At 42.9% G+C, this 23404-nt stretch overlaps 1 protein-coding gene across 1 annotated transcript in view; it reads left to right on the forward strand.

Moving 5' to 3' along the window:
- Positions 1-23404, forward strand: part of Ercc5 (ERCC excision repair 5, endonuclease) — a 33487-nt gene that overhangs the window by 4297 nt on the left and 5786 nt on the right. Inside the window, exons 2-12 of the mRNA XM_042696999.1 lie at positions 7520-7695; positions 9652-9767; positions 10161-10247; positions 11595-11655; positions 12973-13116; positions 15788-15995; positions 16306-17409; positions 20856-21091; positions 21397-21516; positions 21643-21856; positions 23065-23209. Coding sequence (XP_042552933.1) covers positions 7520-7695; positions 9652-9767; positions 10161-10247; positions 11595-11655; positions 12973-13116; positions 15788-15995; positions 16306-17409; positions 20856-21091; positions 21397-21516; positions 21643-21856; positions 23065-23209 — 2611 coding nt within the window. The remainder of the gene's footprint in view (positions 1-7519; positions 7696-9651; positions 9768-10160; positions 10248-11594; positions 11656-12972; positions 13117-15787; positions 15996-16305; positions 17410-20855; positions 21092-21396; positions 21517-21642; positions 21857-23064; positions 23210-23404) is intronic.

Consider the following 23404-nt stretch of genomic DNA (forward strand, 5'->3'; position numbering starts at 1 on the left):
GCACAAGGCTAGCACTCTGTCACTTGAGCCTTAGCTTTACTTGGGGCTTTTTGGTGGTAAATTGGAGAGAAGAGTCTCACGGACTTTCCTGCCCAGGCTGGCTTCAGACTGATCTTCAGATCTCAGCCTCTTGAGTAGCTAGGACAGGTGTGAGCCACCAGTACCTGGCTTATAATTTAATTGGTGCCCAGTTCCTGAGTTCAAGCCCCAAGACTCACAAACAAATGAAAAAGTAAAAACAAAACAACCTGTTGCAAAGCTTGAATGTTTTTAAAATATTTTAATTGTTATCTACAAGTGTTCTTATAAAGTCCATGATGATTTATGAGGATAAATGTTTGAAAACTGGATTCTTTTTTTTTTTTTTTTTTTTTTTTTTTTATTTATTTTATTTTTTTATTGTAAAGCTACTATACAGAGGGTCACAGTTACATGAGTGAGGTTATGAGTACACTTCCTCTTGAACATTGTTACCCCCTCCATTGTTTTCCCCCTACCATCCCCTCCCTCCCTCCCTTCCCCGAGGTTCTTTTTTTTTTTTTTTTTGATTGTGATTAAATGATTACATAATTTCAAAGTCACAAGTTCATTCTAACTTCCCTGGAGCAAATTGTCTACCACAGTCTGTAATATATAACAGTGTTCACATGTTATATACCATATTTGTGATCAGCAGCATGAGGATATTTAGTAGTGGTTCAACCAGATGAGCGGGAGTTCTTTGTTTCTTAAGTCCTGTTAGTTTTGTCGTATCACTAACCTTTTGGATTTAGCATCCACTTATGAGGGAGACCATGTACCGTTTGTCTCTTCGTTCTTGGCTTACCTCGCTCAACATGATTCCTTCTAGCTCCATCCATTTCCCTGCAAATGCCATTATTTTGTCATTTCTAATGGCTGCATAATATTCCATTGTGTATAGATACCACAATTTTTGGATCCATTCATCTGTGGTGGGGCACCTAGGTTGTTTCCATATCCTAGCTATTGCGAACAGTGCTGCAATAAACATGGAGGTGCACGTGTCCTTGTATATTGGTTCCTGTTGTTCAGGGTAGATGCCTAGAAGTGGTATGACTGGGTCGTAAGGGAGGTCAATCTTTAGCTTTCTAAGGACCCTCCAGACTGCTTTCCAAAGTGGTTGTATAAGTGTACATTCCCACCAGCAGTGTAATAGGGTTCCTCTTTCTCCACATCCCCTCCAGCATTTGTCGTTGGCTGATTTGTGGATGTGGGACATTCTGACTGGGGTAAGGTGGTATCTCAGGGTTGTCTTTATTTGCATTTCCTTCACCACCAGGGATGATGAACATTTCCTCATGTGTTTCTTTGCCATTTTTATTTCTTCATTTGAGAAGTCCCTCTTTAGTTCCCTTGCCCATTTAGTAATTGGTTTGTTAGGTTTGGGAGGGATTAGTTTCTTGAGTTCCCTGTATATACAGGATGTTAACCCCTTGTCTGATATATTGCTGGTAAATATTTTTTCCCAATTAGTTGGTTGTCTTTCTAGCTTAGTTGCGATAGATTTAGCTGTGCAGAAGCTTTTTATTTTAAGGTAGTCCCATTTGTCGAGTCTCTCTCCAACTTGTTGTGACCCTGGGACTCTGTTCAGGAAGTTCCTTCCTGTGCCTATTAGTTCAAGTGTCTCTCCTACTCTGTCCTGCAGTAGTTTCAGAGATTCAGGTTTAATGTTAAGGTCTTTAATCCATTTTGAGTTGATGTTGGTGCATGGTGATAGGCTGGGGTCCACTTTTAGTTTTCTGCATGTGGCTGCCCAGTTTTCCCAGCACCAGCGGTTGAAGAGGCTGTGTTTCTTCCATTGTATGTCTTTGGCTCCTTTGTCGAATATCAGCTGGCTGTAGGCCTGTGGATTTATATCTGGATCTTCTATTCTGTTCCATTGGTCTTCGGGTCTGTTTTTGTGCCAGTACCATGCTGTCTTTGTGATTATAGCTCTGTAGTAGAGTTTGAAGTTCGGCATGGATAGCCCTCCCATATTGTCTTTATCCCCTAGAATTGTTTTGGCTATTCTAGGTCTTTTGTTGTTCCATATAAATTTTTGGACTGTTTTCTGTATTTCAGTGATGTACGTCATTGGGATTTTAATAGGAATTGCATTGAATTTGTATATTAATTTTGGAAGTATCACCATCTTTACTATATTAAGTCGGCCTATCCAGGAGCATGGGAGGTCTTTCCATTTCCTAGTGTCTTCTGCAATTTCTTTCTTTAACTTTTTATAGTTCTCATTAAATAGTTCTTTTACATCTTTGGTTAGGTTAATTCCTAAATATTTTATTTTTTGGGAGGTTATTGTGAATGGGGTTGCTCCCTTTATTTCCCTCTCTTCCTGTGCGTTATCAGTGTATAGGAAGGCAACTGATTTTTGTGGGTTTATTTTGTATCCTGCTATTTTGCCGAAGTGACTTATGATTTCTAAAAGTTTGGGGATGGAGTTTTTGGGATCGTGGAGGTATAGTATCATGTCGTCTGCAAAAAGGGATAGTTTCACTTCTTCTTTCCCTATGCGGATCCCTTTAATGTCTTTTTCTTGCCTTATTGCCCTGGCTAAGGGTTCTAGGACTATGTTGAAGAGGAGTGGAGACAGTGGACATCCTTGCCTTGTTCCTGTTTTTAGGAGGATTGGTTGTAGCTTTTCCCCATTAAGTATAATATTGGCTATTGGTCTGTCATAAATGGCTTTTATTGTTTTTAGAAATGTTCCTTCTATTCCTATTTTCTCCAGAGCTTTTAGCATGAATGAATGTTGAATTTTATCAAAGGCCTTTTCTGCATCTGTGGCGATAATCATGTGATTCTTGACCTTGGCTCTGTTGATATGCTGGATTACATTTATTGACTTACGTATGTTAAACCATCCCTGTGTCTCTGGGATGAAGCCTACCTGATCATAGTGTATTATTTTTTTTATGTGTTTCTGGATTCTGTTAGCTAGAATCTTGTTAAGGATCTTTGCATCTGTGTTCATCAAGGAGATTGGCCTGTAATTCTCCTTTTTGGTTGGGTCTTTGCCTGGTTTGGGGATGAGTGTGATATTGGCTTCGTAGAATGAGTTTGGGATAGCTCCCTCCTTCTCTGTTTCTCTGAAGAGCTTGAGGAGTATGGGTATTAGTTCTTCTTTAAAGGTCTTATAGAATTCTGCTGTGAATCCATCTGGTCCTGGGCTTTTTTTTGTTGGAAGACTTTTGATAGCTTCCTGTATCTCATTATAGGATATTGGCTTATTTAATTGGTTAACTTCTTCTTTGCTCAGTTTGGGTAACTTGTATTTCTCTAAAAATGCATCCATTTCCGCCAGATTTTCTTCCTTTAGAGAGTATAGCTTTTGAAAGTAGTCTGTTAGAATTGTTTGGATATCTTGGGTACGTGTTGTGATGTTTCCCGTGGCATCCCTAATCCTATTAATATGGGTTTCCTCTCTTCTTTTTTTAATTAATCTTGCCAACGGGCCATCAATTTTGTTTATTTTTTCAAAGAACCAGCTTTTTGTTTGGTTTATTTTGGTTATGGTTTTCTGATTTTCTAATTGGTTAATCTCTGCTCTCAATTTGGTTATCTGGCTTCGTCTAGTAGCTTTAGGTCCCATTTTTTCTTGTTTTTCTAGCTGTTTTAGTTGCAACATGAGATTATTTACTTGGTCTGTCTCCATTCTCTTGATGTGGGCACTGAGGGCAATAAATTTGCCCCTCAGGACTGCTTTTGCTGTGTCCCACAAGTTTCTTTGTGAGGTGTTTTCATTTTCATTGAGTTGTAGGAAATGCTTTATTTCTTCTCTGATCTCTTCTGTTACCCAGGCCTTGTTAAGGAGTGTGCTGTTCAATTTCCATGTATTAGAGAAATTTCTGCGGTATGCTTTGTTATTGAGAGCTAGCTTGATTCCACTGTGGTCAGATAGGATACAGGGGATTATGTCGATCCCTTTGTATTTGCTTAAGTTCCTTGAATGAACTATGATATGGTCTATTTTGGAGAAAGTTCCATGAGCTGCTGAGAAGAATGTGTACTGTGTTGTTTTAGGGTGAAATACTCGGTAGATGTCAGTTAATTCCGCTTGAAGTATGGCCTCACTTAATTCGGTAGCTTCTTTGCCAATCCTCTGGTTGGTAGACCTGTCCTTTGGTGAGAGTGGCGTGTTAAAGTCTCCTAGTATTATCGTATTGGGATCTATTTTATTCTGTAAGTTTGAGAGCATTTGTTTAACATATCTGGGTGCACCGATATTTGGGGCATATAAGTTGATGATGGTTATATCCTCCTCTTGGATTGTTCCCTTTATTAATATGTAATGTCCGTCCTTGTCTTTCTGTACTGATTTTAATGAAAAGTTTATTTTGTCAGATATCAGGATAGCTACACCTGCTTTCTTATTGGGGGAATTTGATTGGTAGATCCTTTTCCACCCCTTCACTCTGAGTTTGTTTGTATGTTTGGCTGAGAGGTGGGTCTCCTGAAGGCAACAGATGGATGGGTCTTGTTTTCTGATCCAGTCCTCAGTTCGTTTTCTTTTAATTGGCGAATTCAGCCCATTTATATTAAGAGAAAGTATAGAGAGATGCATTGTTGTCCCTGCCATTCCGTTTTCCTAAGTTTTTCTTCTTTCCTTTCCTCCTGTGCTTGCTCAGTTAGACTTTGAGTAATGCCTGTTTGGGGCAGGTCCCAGTTCCTGGTTGCTTTCTTCAGGTTGTGTCCCCCCTCTTAGAATTCTTTGTAATGCTGGCTTAATGTTTATGTATTCATTTAGTTTTTCTTTGCTATTAAAAGTTTTCAGTTCTCCATCGAATGTGAATGCTAGCTTTGCCGGGTATATCAGTCTGGGTTGGCAGTTATTGGCTCTCAGGGCTCGTATGGTGCTTTCCCAGGCTTTTCTTGCATTCATTGTTTGTGTGGAGAGATCTGCAGTGATTCTAATTTTTTTCCCGTTGTAGTATAGCTCCTTCTTCATTTTTGCTGCATGCAGGATTGTTTCCTTATTATTCAGATCCATCATTGTTACTATTATGTGCCTAGAAGTGTTTCTCCTGGGATCTTGCTTGTTGGGTGTTCGATAAGCTTTTGTGATGTAGTTAAGATGGTCGTTTTTGAGGTGGGGAAAATTTTCATTGACTATCTTGTTAAATAGGTGTTGCATTCCCTTGCTCTGGAATTCCTCACCTTCGTCCACTCCGATTATGCGAAGGTTAAATTTTTTAGCATTATCTGCTTGCTCTTGAATTTCCCTTTGGTTTAATTTGAGTGATTTTTCCATATCTGTCACTTTTTGGTCCAGTTGGTGTATTCTGTCTTCTGTATCTGACACTCTACCTTCCATTTCATTCACTCTGTTGACCGTGGCTTCTATTGTGGTTTGCATGGTGGAAATGGATCCCTTTATGGATTCAATGTTGGTTCTCAGAGTACTGATCTCACCTCTCAATGAGGTGATATCAGTATGCATTACCTCTAATTTGGCGTTTATCTCACTTCTTACTGAGGTTTGTGCAGCTTCTATTTTTGCATCCAATTTTTGTTTGATATCCTGTATATCTTTTGATAGTTCATCCTTGTGCTCTTTCAATTTCTGATCCATTTCTCGCTTTATTTCTTGAGTCATTGCCTCCAGCAACCCTTGGATGTAGTTTTTGTCTTCCATTCCTGCTTTGCTCCCACTGGGGTTCTCCCCTGCGTGGCTGCTGGCTTTTGAGGTGAGCTTGCTGTCCTGGGTAGTGGTAAACCTTGTGATTTTTCTCTGTGATTTTCGCATGGGGGTTCAGGAGACTGCTCTTCAATCTTGTTTTGGTGTGTCTGTCTTTGCTTGGTTGCTGATTCTCTATTGGTAGAGAGAGTCTGTGTCTGATCTGGATTCTGTTGGGAGCCTATTTCCAGCTGCTATTCACTTAGGATTCTCAGCTCTCTGCTGTAGCAATTCCCGCCTTTGGAAGGGTTGAGCAGCCTAGACTGCTTGTGTTTGCTCCTGCGGGTGCTCTTGGGAAGATCAGATGCTCTGGATGCACTCTCCCAAATACTGGAGTCTGCTATGGGCTCCTGATGTGTTTTTGTTTGTTTGTTTTGGGCTGGTTGTGGGCTTGAACTCTAGGTTTGGGTGCTGTCCCTCAGCTCTTCAGCTCAGGGCTGGCACCCTACCATTTGAGCCACAGCCCCACTTCTGACCCTTTTTGCTTTGTTCAGGCGCCGGTCCCCTGGCCTGGTTCCGGCCCCAGCCTGGAGCGCGCTCGTTAGGCCTGTGCTAATGTGTATACCACCTTGGTTATGCAGCCTGGAGGACACAGTTCAAATTTCTTCTACTGTTGGTAGTCTTGACCCAGGGGCACTGTTCCTGGCTTGAGAATTTAAGCTCCCTTCCCGGGGCGCTCTTGCTCTGGCCTGGCCAGCAGAGTGTGCTCCACCGGCTGGTGGGGCTCTCGAACAGTTCCCAGTTTTAGTGGGTCCTGTGGTCCGGGTGTTGGGGTAGGGAGTCTAGGTCAGGGTCTGGGGATTCCCTCCAGCTCTGGTCTCCCTTGATGGATTCCCTGTCCCCTGATGGGTACTCACCCTGTAGGTCGTCAGTTGTTGTTGCAGTCCGTCAGTTGTTGTTGCAGTCCGAGTTCAGTTGGGGTGGTTGCGGGCTGGGTTGGGCGGCCCCCCGCCGGGTCGTTGCGATCGCGATTGGGCGGGTGGTCTGCGGACAGGTCCCTTTGTGGCGCTGCTGGTGCCGGGCGGCTTTGGCGGGATGGAGCCTCTCCGCTCCGGTGGAGAGTGATGGGTGGGGTGGGATCCTCCTGGAGACTCCCGGCTGGTAGGTTTCTCTGTTCCTGGCGATCCGCTGTTCTGCAATCCGGTACCTGGTGATCTGCAAGCAGCCCCCTGTGTCTCTGTGGCTCCGGCAGCCCCTGCCGGGCCGGCTGGCCGGCGGCTTGGCGCACTGCCGCGCGGCCAGTAAAGGTTGGGGGAGGGGTCTTCGCTCTTCTCTGTTCTGAAATTCTTCTTTTCCTCTCTTTCTTTTTTTGTTATTTTCCACCTCTGGTTTTTCTCTGAGTGTTCGTCTTTTTGTTGTTGTCGGTCTCTTGGGGAGATTAAAGGTTGGAACTCGAACTCTCTTTTTGGTTGGAGAGAGCTGTGGCGTTTCCCTACTGCCCCGTCGCCATCTTGAGAACTCTGAAAACTGGATTCTTAGGTGAAATAGAATACAAATTTTAGGGGATTTGCAATGATTTGCTAAACTGTAATTCAGAAAATCTGTGGCAGATTACCAAAAGTCTTTGGATAGCTAGTTTTTTTTTGTTGTTTGTTTTTTTTAAGAAGCAATTCCTTGCCATTAGACTTTTAAAGGGGTATGTCTATTAAAATTAGGGATATGTGAAGCAGTAACTAGATTAAAGAGAGTTAGCTGGTGTTCAGTAGATTCTATCAGGGCCAGACATGCCCTATTTCTTTGCCGATGTGTGCTCAGCCTCCAGTGCCTGATGCCCCACCTGCTAAGAATGTGAGCTCGTGAGTTGTTATCCTTTAACTGCCCTCTCAGATATTAGCATCTGGTTGAACCAAGCTCTCAAAGGAGTCCGAGATCGCCACGGGAACTCAATAGAAAACGCTCATCTCCTCACTTTGTTTCATCGGCTCTGCAAACTCCTGTTTTTTCGAATTCGTCCTATTTTTGTATTTGATGGGGATGCACCACTGCTGAAAAAACAGACTTTGGTAAGTGACACCTGGTCACACTTTCTATTTAGGACTGGAGAACGCAGGACTTGGTTTTGACACATAGCCAATTTGAATTCAGCTGCTGTTTAAAAGTTCATCTTTAACAAAACAATTTTTCTTTAAAAAAAATGAAGACTTATTTATGAGAGCATATCACACTATTGTGATGAAATTAACTTTTAACTGAAACTACTAGAATTCTTAAAATTGAGTTTTGGAAATGTCTGTTTACGTGAGGGGTGGTAAAAATTTATTTCTGCCAAGGGCCATTTGAATATTTACATCATTCTTGGTGCATACAAAAGTAACTGATGGGCATTGTGTGACTGTCCTGCACTGCACTAAATGATTTCCCAGCCTTATATAGCCACAGGCCAGACATTCCCACCCCAGGTTTAAATGCTCACATTTATACCATTGCTCAGAACATTATGGAAAAGTTCTCATGATTAGTGGTGCTGTGGCTCAAGTGGTAGAGCACTTGTCTTGAGCTGAACTGCTCAGGGGCAGCACCTTAGGCCCAGGGTTCAAGCCCTACGACTGACCAAAAAAAAAAAAAGCTCTCATGATTATTCAAAAGGCTCTTTCGGAAAAGTCTCCATCTGAGTGAGATAGTGTTGTGTTCTCATGATTATCCAAAAGGCTCTTTAGGAAAGGTCTCCATCTGGGTGAGGTAGTGGTTCTCAGTGATGGCAAGCTCTCTTTCAAATACCATTTGGGTTCTGGGAATAAGCAGTGGTCATATGGTAGCTAGTGATGACCAGGGTTTGCCAGGAGGGGAATGACAGAAGATAAGAATATGAGATCAGGTCTCATTGTTCTGAAAGTGTTGTTTTTTGTTTTTTTTTTAAATGCTTAAGCAGTTCCAATGGTAGTACCCATTTAGAAATTTGTCCCATTTTTTTTTATGGGTACACTACTCTGTTGAAGAAACATTGATCATGGCCTTTTTCTATTATAAAGGCAGATATTGCTGCACTGTGTAATCCTAGAGAAGTGAGCATGTAAACTGAAGGCTAGGATTTATGATACCAGAGACATTGTTGCCTCTGCAAAGTATCTATACTTGAGTGTTTCAGTTTCCTCAGATCTCAGGTACTTTTTGGAAGGATTAGAAAAGATGTCTTGATTATTTCTGCATTTCATGCAAACTGTTAAACATAGATGTTTCCACAGACATTTGCACAGACTGCTTCATTTATTCCTAGACATTTTTTTTCTCTTTTCTTTCTTTCTCTTATTAGAAATACTGGGATTTTAAACTCAGGGCCTCACACTTGATAGACAGGTGCTTGCATCTAGTTGGATATTCATATATAATTGGCTAGTCTTGGGGCTTAAACCCTAGGCCTGAGTTTTGGGCTTAAGGCTATCATTCAAGCACTACACCTCTGCTACACCTCTGCTTCTGGCTTTTTGGTGCTTAATTGGAGATGAGAGTCTCAAGGACTTTCCTGCCTGGGCTGACTTCCAACTTTGATCCTCAGAGCTCAGCCTCATGAGTAGCTAGGATTGCAGGCCTGAGCCACCAACACCTGACTCCTACAAGATATTTCTATCCATTTTAGAATTTCTTCTGATTGTAATTTGACTGTTGAGAGTTTAGAGAGTTCCGTACAAGTAATGTGTTTGTATAATGTCATCTGAAGTTGCTTTTAGAATAAAGTTTTGCTTAAGGAATAATCATTTGGGGACACATTTGCTTGACTATCATGTAGTTTTGGGATTCTTGGAGGGAGAGTAGCAAAGACATTTAAAAGCAAGTGAGTGAGTGCTCTCCCACACCTGCTGTGCTTGTGACTAGAAAGTGGAGACTCTGCTCTCCTCATCCTGGCAGTACCTGGGGGTGTGTTTATTGACAGCCATGAGGAGCAAGCGCAGAAGTGTTCTCAGGAACATCACAGAAGCATTGTAACTGGCTCTGGAGTGATGTCTCACCCTTGATCTTCACAGGCAAAGAGAAGGCACAGGAAGGACTTGGCAGCTGGAGACTCCAGGAAAACCACAGAGAAGCTCTTGAGAACATTTTTGAAAAGACAAGCTATCAAAACTGCCTTCAAAAGCAAAAGGCAAGAGGAAAGTTACAGTAGTTTGAGAAGTCAATTTAAAGCCCTTCCATTTTTACTATTGTTACTTTCTCACTTAGGGCCTTGCCCTTCTTATTCAGGCTGCCCTGGAACCACGCTCCTCCTACCCATGCCTCCCATGTAGCTGGGATTACAGGAATGAGTCACAGCTCCTGGCCTCTAAAACTCTTCCTTATGACTGTACTTGATGTTGGATCAAAGGCTCCGTGGAGCCAAGCAAGGTCCCCTTTCCTCTAGGCTGTTGGGGGCCTGCCCAGCCAGGGTCCTTGGGGAATGGCCCTGCCCTTGAGTGGGCTGTGTAGTCAGTGGGAAGGGTGTGGGTGATCCAGATGCTTTTTCTGATCATCCTTGTTTATAGTCATGTGTGCTTTTCAGAAATGAAGCACTCCCCAGTCTAACACAAGTGCAAAGAGAAGATGACATCTATGTTCTGCCACCTTTACAAGAGGAAGATAAACATAGGTAAATATTTAAATACTTAATACTACTTTAACCATTGATATATTCAGACAGATTATGTCTTACCTGCATGATGAAGCATATGGAAATTTGCTAGCACATTAAAAGCCCTATTCTCTATATCCTGCAGAGTAGTTTTCACAGATGAAACTTTATTTTGTAATTTACTCCTTGTTTATTGATGAATATGATTTTGGTATTCCCTCTCACCCTCCTTCCCTTTCTTCCTTTCTTCCTTCCCTCCTTTCTTCCTTTTCTTCTTTCCTGCTTTCGTCGGTTGTAGGGCTTGAACTCAGGGCCTGGGTGCTGTCCCTGAGCTCTTTTTGCTCAAGGGTAGTACTCTACTTTGAGCCATAGCTCTACTTCCAGTTTCTGAGTGGTTAATTGGAGATAAGAATCTCATGGGGACTTTTCTGCTCAGTCTGGCTTTGAATCTTGATCCTCCTATCACAGCCTCCTGAGTAGTTAGGGTGAGCCACCAGTGCCTGGCTTCAGTGTTCTTTTTTACACTGTAAAGCTTCTGCTGGCTTTGGAGTTTTATAAGTTGTGAAGACATAACTTTTCCCCCTGTGCTCACACACCCAGTGCTCTGTAGAGGGCTCCTTCTTCACCTCCAGGCTGAAATAGCCCCTGTGTTGTCCTCCTTGCTACCTGCCACAGGATCCCTGTGCTTCCACAGCACCTCCTGCAGCACCTCCTGTCTGCGGCTCTCTTGTAACCTCTCTCCCACGTCTCCCTGCTTCTCTGTGGAGTCCTCTTCTGGTAGCTGGCTGGTACTTGTCAGTAACATGTGTTTGAAGTGCAGGTGGAAGACCAAAAGTCTCAATAGTTCGTCTTTGTCCCAAGATCCCTAGTTTGATTTGGAGTCTCCTTGGAGACTAAAGTTTTATATCACAAAGCCTGGCTTTGTGTATCATTTCTTGAGAACTTTGAACTCCTTAGTCACATTTCTCCAACTTATCCCTTTTTCTTCACGCCATCCCCAGATAGGTTTCCACGTGATTACAGAACTTGGTTTTTCTGCCTGGAGCAAATCCTCCATGAACCTCCTGTAGCTCCTAAAGTTACACTCTGTACTTACAGATGACTCCAACCAGTGTAACTGGAGGAGACTCCAGAAGGCTTTCACAAGTTTCTCCATACTGAACTACCCAGTCCTTCCTATGATAGACATCTTGGGGTCACACTGTCATTGCTAATTCTCTGTTGACAGCTAGACCCTGGAAGACAAAACGTTCCTGCTCTTCTTACTCTGGTGGTCTCTAAAGTTAGTAGCAGCTTGAGCCTGAGAAAATCTTAAGTAGTCACTAAGATCTGTTACAGGTGTTGTAATGTGTGCTTGACTTGCAGTTCAGAAGAGGAAGATGAGAAGCAATGGCAGGAAAGAATGGATCAGAAACAAGCATTGCAGGTAATTAGATAATTTTGGAATTCTGTTATTTGAGATGAATGATATGAAAATGAATGATATTAAGGAGGCAGTAGGCACTTAGGAAAGTTCCACATAAAAGGTAGATGGATAGCTGAGTACTAGTGACTTATGCCTGTAATCCTAGCTACTCAGGGGGCCGAGATCTGAGGATTACAATTTGAAGCCAGCCCAGAAAGGAAAGTCCATGAGACTCTTACCTCCAATTAACCACCAGAAAGGTGGAAGTAGAGCTGTGGCTCAAAGTGGTAGAGCACTAGTCTTGAGCAGAAAAGCTTAGGGACAGTGCCCAGGTCCTGAATTCAAGCCCCAGTTCATGACAAAAGAATAAATTAAAAAAAAAAAAAAAGTTGGACTAATAGAGGGATAAGGTTGATGTAGTGTATGTGTGTGTGTGTGTGTGTGTGTGTGAGAGAGAGAGAGAGAGAGAGAGAGAGAGAAATATAATTTTTATTAAGGGAATTGTGAATATTGTTTAATCATATGAGTCTCATTCTTACCTCCTGCCTTTGTACCTGCTCCCCTCAGTACAGAATGCTCTGTCTCCAGTTAGGTTCTTTGATGTTTCTCAGGTGCCCTGACATAGGTCATCTTTCTAGTAGGGATATTTCTATTTATCAGACAGTTCTTTTTTTTCTTCCTATTCACTCTTTTTTTTTTTTTTTTTTGTCGGTCGTGGGGCTTGAACTCTGGGCCTGGGCGCTGTCCCTCAGCTCTTCAGCTCAAGGCGAGCGCTCTACCACTTAAGCTACAGTGCCACTTCCGGTTTTCTGGTGGTTTATTGGAGATAGGAATCTCAGGGTCTTTCTTGCCCGGGCTGGCTTTGAACCGTGATCCTCAGATCTCAGCCTCCTGAGTAGCTAGGATTACAGGCGTGAGCCACCAGCGCCCGGCCTATTCACTCTTATAATAGAAAACTTGCTTGATTTTCTGATTGTTACCTTGTTTGCATATATATATATATATGTATATATTCTTTACATATATCTGTATTCTTCACTGAATGTGTTCCTTCAGTCCTAAGTATAGGGACATTATTTAACAAGGCCATCAGTGTTCAGGGGCCTTTGAGGGGCCTGATGTCTGGTATGTGCAGTTTGAAATGACAACAGACAGATACTGAATGCCTTCATGAGTGGATCTGTTTATTCATACCAGCCCTCATCTCAGGTTCTGTGCTGCTGTACTTAGCCTCTGCATTGCATGCCACTGTTGATGATATAAACATAGTGTCTGTCGGTGAGGAGAACTGTATGTAGAGAATGCAAAGGTCCTCTTATTTGCTTTCACCCTCTGCAGGAGGAGTTCTTCCATAATCCCCATGCAGTAGACATTGAATCTGAGGACTTCAGCAGCCTGCCCCCAGAAGTAAAGCATGAAATCTTGACCGATATGAAAGAATTTACGAAGCGGAGAAGAACATTATTTGAAGCAATGCCAGAGGTAAAATACCAGTAATATACAATAGTACCTGAATGTTTGGAATTGAGAATGTCAGCAAACTTAAAAGGAAAATTAAAAAACAATACTTATACACTATCTCAGTTCAGTAAACAATGTGTGTACATCGCAGGTCAAAAGCATCATATACTTGTGAATTTTAACTCCTAATCTTCTTGACTTTTCCCTGGGTCCCTGGAGAGTAGGTAGCCTTTTTGTTCTGTGTTACCAACACTGTAATGTCACTTCATAGTTCTTTTTGTGTGTATGCTGGTCTTGGAGCTCAATGCTAGCAATACCACTTGAGCCACAGTTCTCCTCTCTTTTTGGTGGTAAATTGGAGATAATTGGCTCATGGACTTATGCACTGGCTGGCTTTGAACTGTGATCCTTACATTCCAGCCTCCTAACTAGCTAGGATTTCAGGCAAGAGCCACCCGCATCCAACTCACTTCATGGTTCTTTTTTTGGGGGGTGGGGGTCCGGTTGTGGGGCCTGAACTCTGGGCCTGGGCTCTGTCCCCCAGCTCTTCAGCTCTAGGCTAGCGCTCTACCACTTGAGCCACAGCACCACTTCCGGCTTTTTTCTTTCTGCTTATGTGATGCTGAGGAATCGCACCCAGGGCCTCATGCATGCAAGGCAAGTGCTCTACCACTGAGCCACCTTCCCAGCCCCTCACTTCATGGTTCTTAACAATAAAACATGCTGAACTTCTCAGCTCAGCAGGAAGCTCAGCTGCTTTCCTATACTAAAAGCCTACTAAGTGCTTTGTGATTCAGTTCTTCAGTTAGTTTCTAGCAGTTATTTTAAACCTTAATATACATTATCTATAAAATAATGATAAAGGATAGATAAATAATAATGATAAATGATAAATCTGTAAACTAATAACCTAGTGATAATATAGAATTTAATACAGTGGCAAAGTATGTCTTAGCTTGAAATTCCAGGTATATTTTCCTCTGCTCTGCCCAGGAAGATGTTGGATTTCCATGTTTCCTTTCCTTTTGGACAGTGGGAATGGCATTGCTATGGCCAGGGAGACTGGGGCAGGGCTGGTATGTGGTGGGGTTGCTGTGTATGTCTCCTGGTCTTGTTACCAGTGACCACCTAGTTCATGCTGCTGTTAATTATTCTCTGAATCAGTTGTACTCCCATCTCTACTGTCACCACCTGTATTTCTAAGTCTATTTTATCCCTAATGAGTAAGGCTTTAGTGCTTTTTAAAAATTTCCTGTAGACTTTTGAATATTTCTTAAATTGATGTGAAAAATAGAGAATAGAGAGAAAAAATAGGGTGCATTTCCCCCCACAATTCCCTTCCATTTTTCCATGTAGAATGTGAATATAAGAAAACGTTAACTATGAGAGAGGGTGGCTCCAAGGCTGGGCCTCATCCTGGAGCAGTGTTGTATACAGGTGACTTCCCATATACCTCCTTGCAGCCCTGCTCTCCAGAGTGGCCTTCCATAGGAAGGTGAACTGGGCCTTATGCATTTTGGGCGTTGTTGTGAAGACGAGCGCCAATTCTCTGATGTAGGTTTTCTTCAGTGGGGGTTGAGATTCTCACTGTGACTTTCACTTTTTCCAATACCCTCAGTTTGGCTTGCCTGGGCTCTTGAGAGTGCCCAAGGTTGTGCTGGTAGTGGGGAGGAGTTCTCCTCATTCTCTGGGGTGCCCCCAGGTCCACAGGAGGTCCCCACTGCAAACCACAGTATCGCTAGGGTGTGTAGTGTTTCGAGCAGTGTGGAATTGGAGCACCCTGCATGGACTACTGATGGAGTAGCGGCTCTGAGTCATCCAGGCAGACCTTTATATCACCTGTGCCCTGTGCAGGTGTGACACTGACAGCAGTCAGTGATAAGCAGTCATATTAATGATCATAATAGTAATAGATTCAAGTATAAATCAGTCTGCTCTTGATCCCAGATTTACCATTTATTAGCCATGTGACTCTAGAGATTACTTAAGCAATTGACGTTTCAATTTCCTCCATAGAATAGAGATAATATGTCTCATAGGAGGGTTGCAAGAATAATTGAAGTAGTTTATGAAAAGTTCTTAGGAGAATATCCATTATGGAAAATACTTGGGAAATGATAACAAATTAATGACGGTGACAGCCATGGTTTAGCTGCATCTTCTATAGGCCAATGACAATACAAGTTTTTTTTTTTAAGTTATCATACTTGCTGGCATTCTAGAAGATAATTCAAATGTCATAACACTGTACTCAGAAAATGGTTTTTGATGAAAGGATTAAATAATAAGCAATTTTTCTAATTTCTTTTGCCTGTTCTTTTTGTTTTAAAGATTACTTTTGTTGTTGTTGTTGTTGGCCTGGGCGCTGTCCTTGAGCTCTTTTGCTCAAGGCTAGCTTGCTACCACTTTGAACCACAGTTTTTGAACTTCCAGTTTTCTGGTGATTAATTGGAGATAAGAGTTTAACAGCCTTTCCTACCTGGGCTGGCTTTGAACTGTGTACCTCAGATCTCAGCCTCTGAGTAGCTAGGATTACACACATGGGCCACCAGCACCCAGTCTAAAGATTACTTTTATACTATGAAAATGACCACTAGTGAAAAAAGGAAACTACTCTTTGTCCTCTTTTGGAGGTGAAAATAATGATATTATCTGCAGTAAATGTAAAATAATTTGTTTATTTTTCCTTTAGGAGTCGGATGACTTTTCACAGTATCAACTAAAAGGCTTGCTCAAAAAAAACTACCTAAACCAACAGATAGAAAATGTCCAGAGGGAAATGAATCAGCAGCACTCAGGACAAATCCAGAGGCAATATGAAGATGAAGGGGGCTTCTTCAAGGAGGTAGAGTCGAGGAGAGTAGTCTCAGAAGACACCTCTCACTACATCCTGATCAAAGGTACCAGGCACTGCCATTTACTTGACAGCTAAAAATCCAATAGATAGGTTGCAGCTCTGAATTTGATATCTTACCATCCACAAGTGATTCCAACAAAGTCTAGCTTATGTAATGACATTGTGTATAGATATGAATGAACTACTATAATGCCAGCCCACTTCAAAATTAACTTGTGAATGAACTCTTAGTCACTAGTTAAAATTTATATCTTTCTTTATAGGAACCAGAATTCTCTTGTTCATCTTACTAGAAGCACAGTATCACGTATCACACTGTTGAACTAAGTAGTAATGCTTTCATTTTTCTTAAGGTATTCAAGCCAAGAAAGGTGTTGAAATGGATTCAGAGTCTCTTCCGTCTTCCAGCAGAATGCACAGCATGTCTTTTGAGAAGAAGCCACCACCCCGTGACATACCAAAGCCAGAGAGAGAGCCTGATGGGGCCCCTCCCTCTCCAAGAACTTTGCTAGCTCTGCAGGCTGCCATGCTGGGAAGCAGCTCTGAAGAGGAGCTGGAGAGTGGAGGTGGAGGTGGAGGTGGAGGTGGACGGGTGCATAGGGAGAGGGCCGCGGGGCCCGCGGCAGAGCAAGGCTCCATGTCCCCTCGGACTCTCTCTGCTATTCGGAGAGTTCTTGATGAGGACGACGAGGTGCTGGTGTGTGCTGGGGAAGAGGTGCCGACAGGAGGACCAGGGGAGAGAGCACTGCTCGAAAACAGGCCCATTGAGGACGGTGGGGCTGGACTTGGAGCAAAGGATGGAGAAGAAGTTTTGCTTACCACTGTCTGCCCGGCAGCCAGCATGAATGCCGTGGAGGAGCAGGCAACTGGCAGCAACAATGAGCAGGAGCAGAGGGACTCAGCTCCCGTGCTGACTACTATTTCTCATCAAGATAATGATTCTCATATTCCAAAAGGACAAACATCGCCTCCTCATGTGGCAAATGAAGCCTCTCAGAGCAGCCATGGGTTGGTGGTTGAGGACACAAAAGGCCCATGTTCTGTGGGATACACAGAGATTCCACACAGTGATGTACTCAGCACCTCGACACCACTTCTAACGAGCACAAGTTCTGAAGAAAGGAGAGACCCGCACACCAAAGAGCTTGAGCGACTGAAAGACCTGGACCCGTCTGAGAGTAAATACAGCCCCTCTTTTCTCTCAAGTGATGATGAAATGGAAGGTGGACAAAATCCTGCTCCTAAAGTCGATGGCACTGTCATGTTGCAGGAAGCGAGGGACACTGTCAGCCCCCCTTCAGATGCAAGAGGTGCCTTAGAAAATGCCAGACAACCCAGTGCTGAAGAACAAGGAGGCTCTCTGACCACCATTGAGGAGCCGAGCGGCTCAGAGGTAACTTCAGTTCCAGAGTCCTCGGGAGCAGCGGACATGGGCTCGGAGGACAGCGAGTCTGATGGTAGGTGTTGGGCCTCTTCACAGAGGTGGAAGTGTAGCAACTCAAGCCCCTGGGAACTGGGAGACCCAATAGCATAGCCAGTTCCACGTTTTGCCAATGAAAAAAGCAGGAAGAAAGGTGAAATGACTTTCCCTAGGACCCACAGCCAGGACCCATAATCTCTCCTGCTTTGCTGTGCTGTTCTCATTGTCTTCCTTTCCTGTCCTTTCCTGTCCTGTCCTGTCCTGTCCTGTCCTTTGTCGATGGTGGGCTTGAACTCAGGGCCTGGGCCCTGTCCCTGAGCTCTTCAGCTCAAGGCAAGCCTTTACCATTTGAGCCACAGCGCCACTTCCAGTTTTCTGGTGGTTTATTGGAAATAAGAGTCTCATGGGCTGGGTGCCGGTGGCTCACACCTATAATCCTAGCTACTCAGGAGGCTGAGATCTGAGGATCACGGGTTCAAAGCCAGCCTGGGCAGGAAAGTCCGTAAGACTCTTATCTCCAATAAACCACTAGAAAATAGGAAGTGGCACTGTGGCTCAAGCGCTTGCCTTGAGCTGAATAGCTCGCCTTGAGCTGAATAGCGCAGGGATGGCGTCCAAGCCCAGAGTTCAAGCCCCATGACCGACCAAAAAAAAAAAAAAGTCTCATGGACTTTCGTGCCTGGGCTGGCTTTTCCTCATTGTCTTTAAAGGCATAGAAATCTTGGTTAGAAAGCTGTTTTTTGTTTTTTTTTTCTTGCTGGTCCTGGGACTTGAACTCAGGGCCTGGGAGCTGTTCCTAAGCCTCCTTGTGTTTAAGGCACTTTGCCACTTGAGCCATAATGCTACTTCTGGCTTCTTCTGAGTAGTTCGTTAGAGATAAGAATTTCATAGGCTTTGCTGCTTGTGCTGGCTTTGAACGGTGATCCTCAGATCTCAGTCTCCTGAGTAGCTAGGATTACACGGCGCCTGGCCTGAGTTTTTTGTTTTTTTGTTTTTGTTTTGGTAGGTCATGGGACCTGAACTCTGGGGCGTTGGTGCTATTCCTAAGCTCTTTAGCTCAAGGCTAGCACTCTACCCTTGAGCCACAGCACCACTTCCAGCTTTTTCTGCTTATATGGTATTAAGGAATCGAACTCAGGACTTCATGAATGCAAGGCAAGCACTCTACCACTGAGCTACCTTCCCAAACCCCTGGCCTGAGTTTTTCTTTAGATTTTTTTTAAAACTTTTTATTTTAAAAGAATTCTCAACTTAAAAAGTGGATGACAAAACATTCTGGCTTCACTCAGGACTTTTTCCATACTATCTACTGTCTCTTTCTTGTCTCTGGCAGAGACGCATTTGGCTGGTCAGATTATGTCAACCTGTACGTGTGTGCACGTGCATACTGCTGGGGCCTCGTTCCTTGTAGACTTTATATTTGCTTGTTTACTGAAATTGAATTATAGTTTCAGAATCACTCTGAGTCAATAAAATCTATTTGTAGTTTCAGAATCACTGGTATTTGGGGGGCCTTTGTGGTCATTTGCAGGGCTAGGAAATGAATAAAATTTGAGTTACCTCTCTGTCCCCGGCTGAGACCAAACAAGGAGAGGCTCTGCCTGTTTCTGTCTCCTGCAGAGATAACCAGATGCAGCTACAGTGGGCTGGATGAGAAAATCCTGGAGCAAGCCCTGCAGTTCACTCCCCTTCCTACTCCCTTTATAAGAGTACCTCAGACAGGTCACCTAGTGCTTCTCAGCTCAGGCTCTTGTAAATAAACCTGCCGAGGGGAGTAGTGACAGGATGTAAAACCGCATGTATGAAACACACATTGTCTCTATCTGGGAGCAGTGACTCCTTAGTTGCTGATTCAAGTGACTGTACAGACCATAACTGACTGATAAGGATGGACTTCACACACACAGTCCCAGTGTCTGCCAGTTTTTATGTTGTAAAGTTACTTCTCCTGCTTTATAATCAGTACATATTTTCTGGAAAGGTGTTTGGTGGCACCTTCATGTGTTAGCATCCTCTGGTGATGTCTAAGTTGTTGCTATGATGATTGCCCAATGGTGGTTTTCCAACTCCTTCATTCCCAATGCATTTATTTGCTGGCATCCACTATAAAGAAGATCTTTCCCTTCTCTTGTTATGGTTTGTCAGCACCGACTCCTGGATTCCTGTTTTACTCATCGAGCTACAACAAAACACTATCAAAGTTTACTTTGTCACTTGGATTGTCCTAGCTTTGGCCAGAGGACGCCCCTCTACGCAGGCTCCTGTGGCTGTTGACAATATATTTTGAGCCTCATCTCTAGCAGGAGGTTCCAGGCGCATCGCATCTTGGGCTGATTGCGCTAGGCCTGGATCGCAGTTTCATGGACAATCAATCCCTGGCTTTTTAAGAGAAGCATCACATTGGTGTTTAGAAACCATGAACTAATGCTAAGTGGGCTCCTCATTCCTCAGAGCCAGGACATACATATACACACATGTCTGTAACACATCAATTTTTATTCTAGGTCTGTCTTTATATTAAAATCTATTAGTTGACCTGACATTCCTGGGTTGTTAGTGCAGCTTCCTCTTTCTTTTCAGTTTTCCTAAGGTTGAGAAACTGCTCCCAGAACCTTGGATGTATTTGCCTGTACCTTTGTGTGTCTCTCACCACACTGGCTCTCCTCTGTCCCCACCGTCTCCTCAGATCCGGCTGCACAGGCCTCTGAAAGGAATGAAGGGAACCTAGGTTTTTTTATTTTTTATTTTAAGGAAGAGGAAAAGGGAGAGGAAAAGCTATTTCTCCTGAGTAATTGCTGGGCATCTCTCAACTTTATTTTTTACTGTATTCATAGTGAATTAGTCTAAAAACATGTTTTCACGGCCTTCATGATTGCTTATATACTTTAATAACCAACCTTTTGGAATTTTATTAATTAGCTGTGTTTATTTATATTTTTATTTATTTATTTTTGTGCAGTTCTAAGGCTTGAACTCAACCTGGACACTATCCCTGAGCTTCTTTTTGCTCAAGGCTAGTGCTCTACCACTTGAACCACAACACCACTTCTGGCTTTTTCTGAGTCATCTATTTGAGAGAAAAGTCTCACAGACTTTCCTGTAAGGGCTGCTTCAAACCACAATCCTCAGATCTCAGCTTTCTGAGTAGCTAGGATTACAGGCATAAGCCATTGGCACCTGGTCCTTTTGGAATTTTAAAACATATTAAAGTTAACTTAGAACCTGTTTATATAAAGAATCCTCTATGCAAATCTGAGCATTTGGTTCTTACTTTTAAAGACAGTTTATCTACTAGAAAAGGCTTGTTTTGAAGTTATAGGCATTGTGATTAAATGTGTTTAATAGTAATATATTGTATGTTTTCTGTTCTATTCAAATCTAATTGGGTGCCACATTTTCCATGACTCTTCAGAAAGCTCTTGGTGATTTTGAGATGGCAGTAATATTTGTTGTAGATAAAGTGACCTTGTTATTTTGGTACAGGAAGTTTCATTGAAGTACAGAGTGTCATTAGTGATGGTGAACTTCAAACTGAATTGCCTGAAGCTTCTAGCCCTCCTTCTGAATGGGAAGAGGAAGGGAGAGGAACTGAGGAGGAAGAAGTCACTGTTGGCAGCGAGCAGGACGACTCTGAAAGTGAGAACCAGGAAGTCCAGGCTCACAATGATGCTGACAACGATGCAGATGACGGGTCTAATGAATGGCAAGATATTAATTTGGTAATAATGTACCATCGTGTTTTAACACTGGCAAGGAAGACTTTAGAATATTTACTGTTTGTAGTGCATCTTCTTATGGCTAATGACTCCTTTTTAATGTAGGCTACCAGGCCCGCCTTCCATGTGATGTAGTGAGGGAGCTTGTTAAGGTATTAAGAGTCTTCCTCAAAAATCCGGATGGAATACTTCCTAAAGAGAAAAGGCTTATTGGTAATTTCAGCTAGGCTAATTGTGAGCTTTTGTAACAAATGAATGTTATTTGGATTGTTAATATAATTATCTACAAATGAAAAATTATTTTGTAGGACGAATTGGAAACCCTGGAAAGCAACCTTTTAGCAGAACAGAATTCACTGAATGTTCAAAAGCAGCAGCAAGAACGGATCGCTGCCACTGTAACAGGACAGATGTTTCTGGAAAGTCAGGTAGGTGTGGGCAGGTAGGTGTAGGCCTGATCCCCAATCCTCCTTTGGAGACCACTGACTGGTCTTTGAGCCTGCTCCCCATGTGGCCCAAGTCTGAAGTGTGTCTTGTTGCCATCTTTCCCACAGGAACTTCTGCGTCTGTTCGGAGTCCCCTACATCCAGGCTCCCATGGAGGCCGAGGCCCAGTGCGCCATCCTGGATCTCACAGATCAGACTGCCGGGACCATCACCGATGACAGTGACATCTGGCTCTTTGGAGCCCGGCATGTCTACAGGAACTTCTTCAATAAAAACAAGTTTGTAGAATACTACCAGTATGTGGACTTCCACAACCAATTAGGTAAGACTTCAAGGTGTGGTTAGGGCTCTGAAATTTTCTCTGTGAACGTTTGTCTTTCCAAAGAGCTAATTTGATACATTAATAGGAATAGTAGTTCATGTGAATTTTCATGAACATTATCTCTTGCTTGTGTAGAGGAATAGAACTTTTGATGTTAGACTAAAGAAGTTAATATCTTAGTATGTTAGTTCTTTTCCTGCAGCTTACTCTTCTGATTCATTAGTTGACTGTTTTCCTAAGATCTCCAGAATGAACCAGAAATTGGAGGGAGGAGGGCTGGGGAACTGAACCTGCTCCTGAGTTCTCTAATAAACCACCCAATACACAGTGAGAGACACTTATCAAGACTTGTTCCAGATAGCAGGAAGGAGGCAGAGAATGAAATGGTCTAGTAGGAGAAACAGATGAGACCTATATACTGTTTATATGTGTGTGTGTGTGTGTGTGTGTGTGTGTGTGTGTGTGTGTGTGTGTGTGTAGTAATTTGACAATTGGTAGTGAGTGCCACGGTGAAAACAGACAGGAAAGAGATGAACTGTAACAGCAGTGCACGGTACTGTCTCTGAGAGTTGTTGAAAAGACTTTGTTTGCAGGCGGTCTTTGGGAGGCCTGATGCTGTAAGTTGATATTGTAGCAAGGAGCAGCTCAGAGGAACTAACAAATGCGTTTCTGAGTCAGAAACATGCTCAGATAGTCCGAGGGAAGCAAGGATGCCAGAGTGAACGGAATAGGGTAGACAGCGGGGATGACATCGTACAGTAGGGAAAGACCAGAATGGAGAGAAGTCTGCTGTTTTACAGACAGGAGTGTGGACACACTGGGTATGGGACGTGAGGAGAGGAGTCCAGGCCTCTGTCATATCCTGCGCACCCTAAGTGGACTTGCCATCAGTAAGTTAGGGATCTGGAGGAGAAAGTCAGACTTTGTGTCTTGGATGTGGACTTGGTCCGTTGATAGTCGTGACTATGGATCACAGAGAGCCAGGCCAGGAAAGTGAGTTTGGAGGTCAGTGTAGAAAGTGAATAAAATTAATTAAAACTTAAAAACTTGTCAGTGCTATTAAAAAAAGCTACTTTTAAATAATAAAATATTTTGGCATATATATGTGTTTATATATGTGTACATATACACCTATAATTTATGTAATGGATCATTTCTAAATGTTAAATAACGCATCTTTCTAAAATTAATCATTGTCATTCTTGTAGGGTTGGACCGGAACAAGCTAATAAATTTGGCCTATTTGCTTGGCAGTGATTACACTGAAGGAATTCCCACTGTGGGCTGTGTGACAGCCATGGAGATTCTCAATGAATTCCCAGGGCGTGGCCTGGACCCACTCCTAAAGTTCTCGTGAGTTCTCCCCTCAGTTTCTTTATTTATATGTCCATAAATACCTGCCGTCTGCTCCCCTTACTTTCAGGAGAAATAGTCTTTTAGATCAGTTCACAATTGTGTTGTACCAGCTCTCCAGACTGGCAGTCATGATTACTATTTCAAGGTGAAAATCACAAGTAAAGTGGGAGAGAATTAAAGGTATAACCCTGG

Source organism: Dipodomys spectabilis, unplaced genomic scaffold (genome assembly GCF_019054845.1).
Source record: "Dipodomys spectabilis isolate Male_0828 unplaced genomic scaffold, ASM1905484v1 ptg000215l, whole genome shotgun sequence".
Taxonomy (NCBI): domain Eukaryota; kingdom Metazoa; phylum Chordata; class Mammalia; order Rodentia; family Heteromyidae; genus Dipodomys; species Dipodomys spectabilis.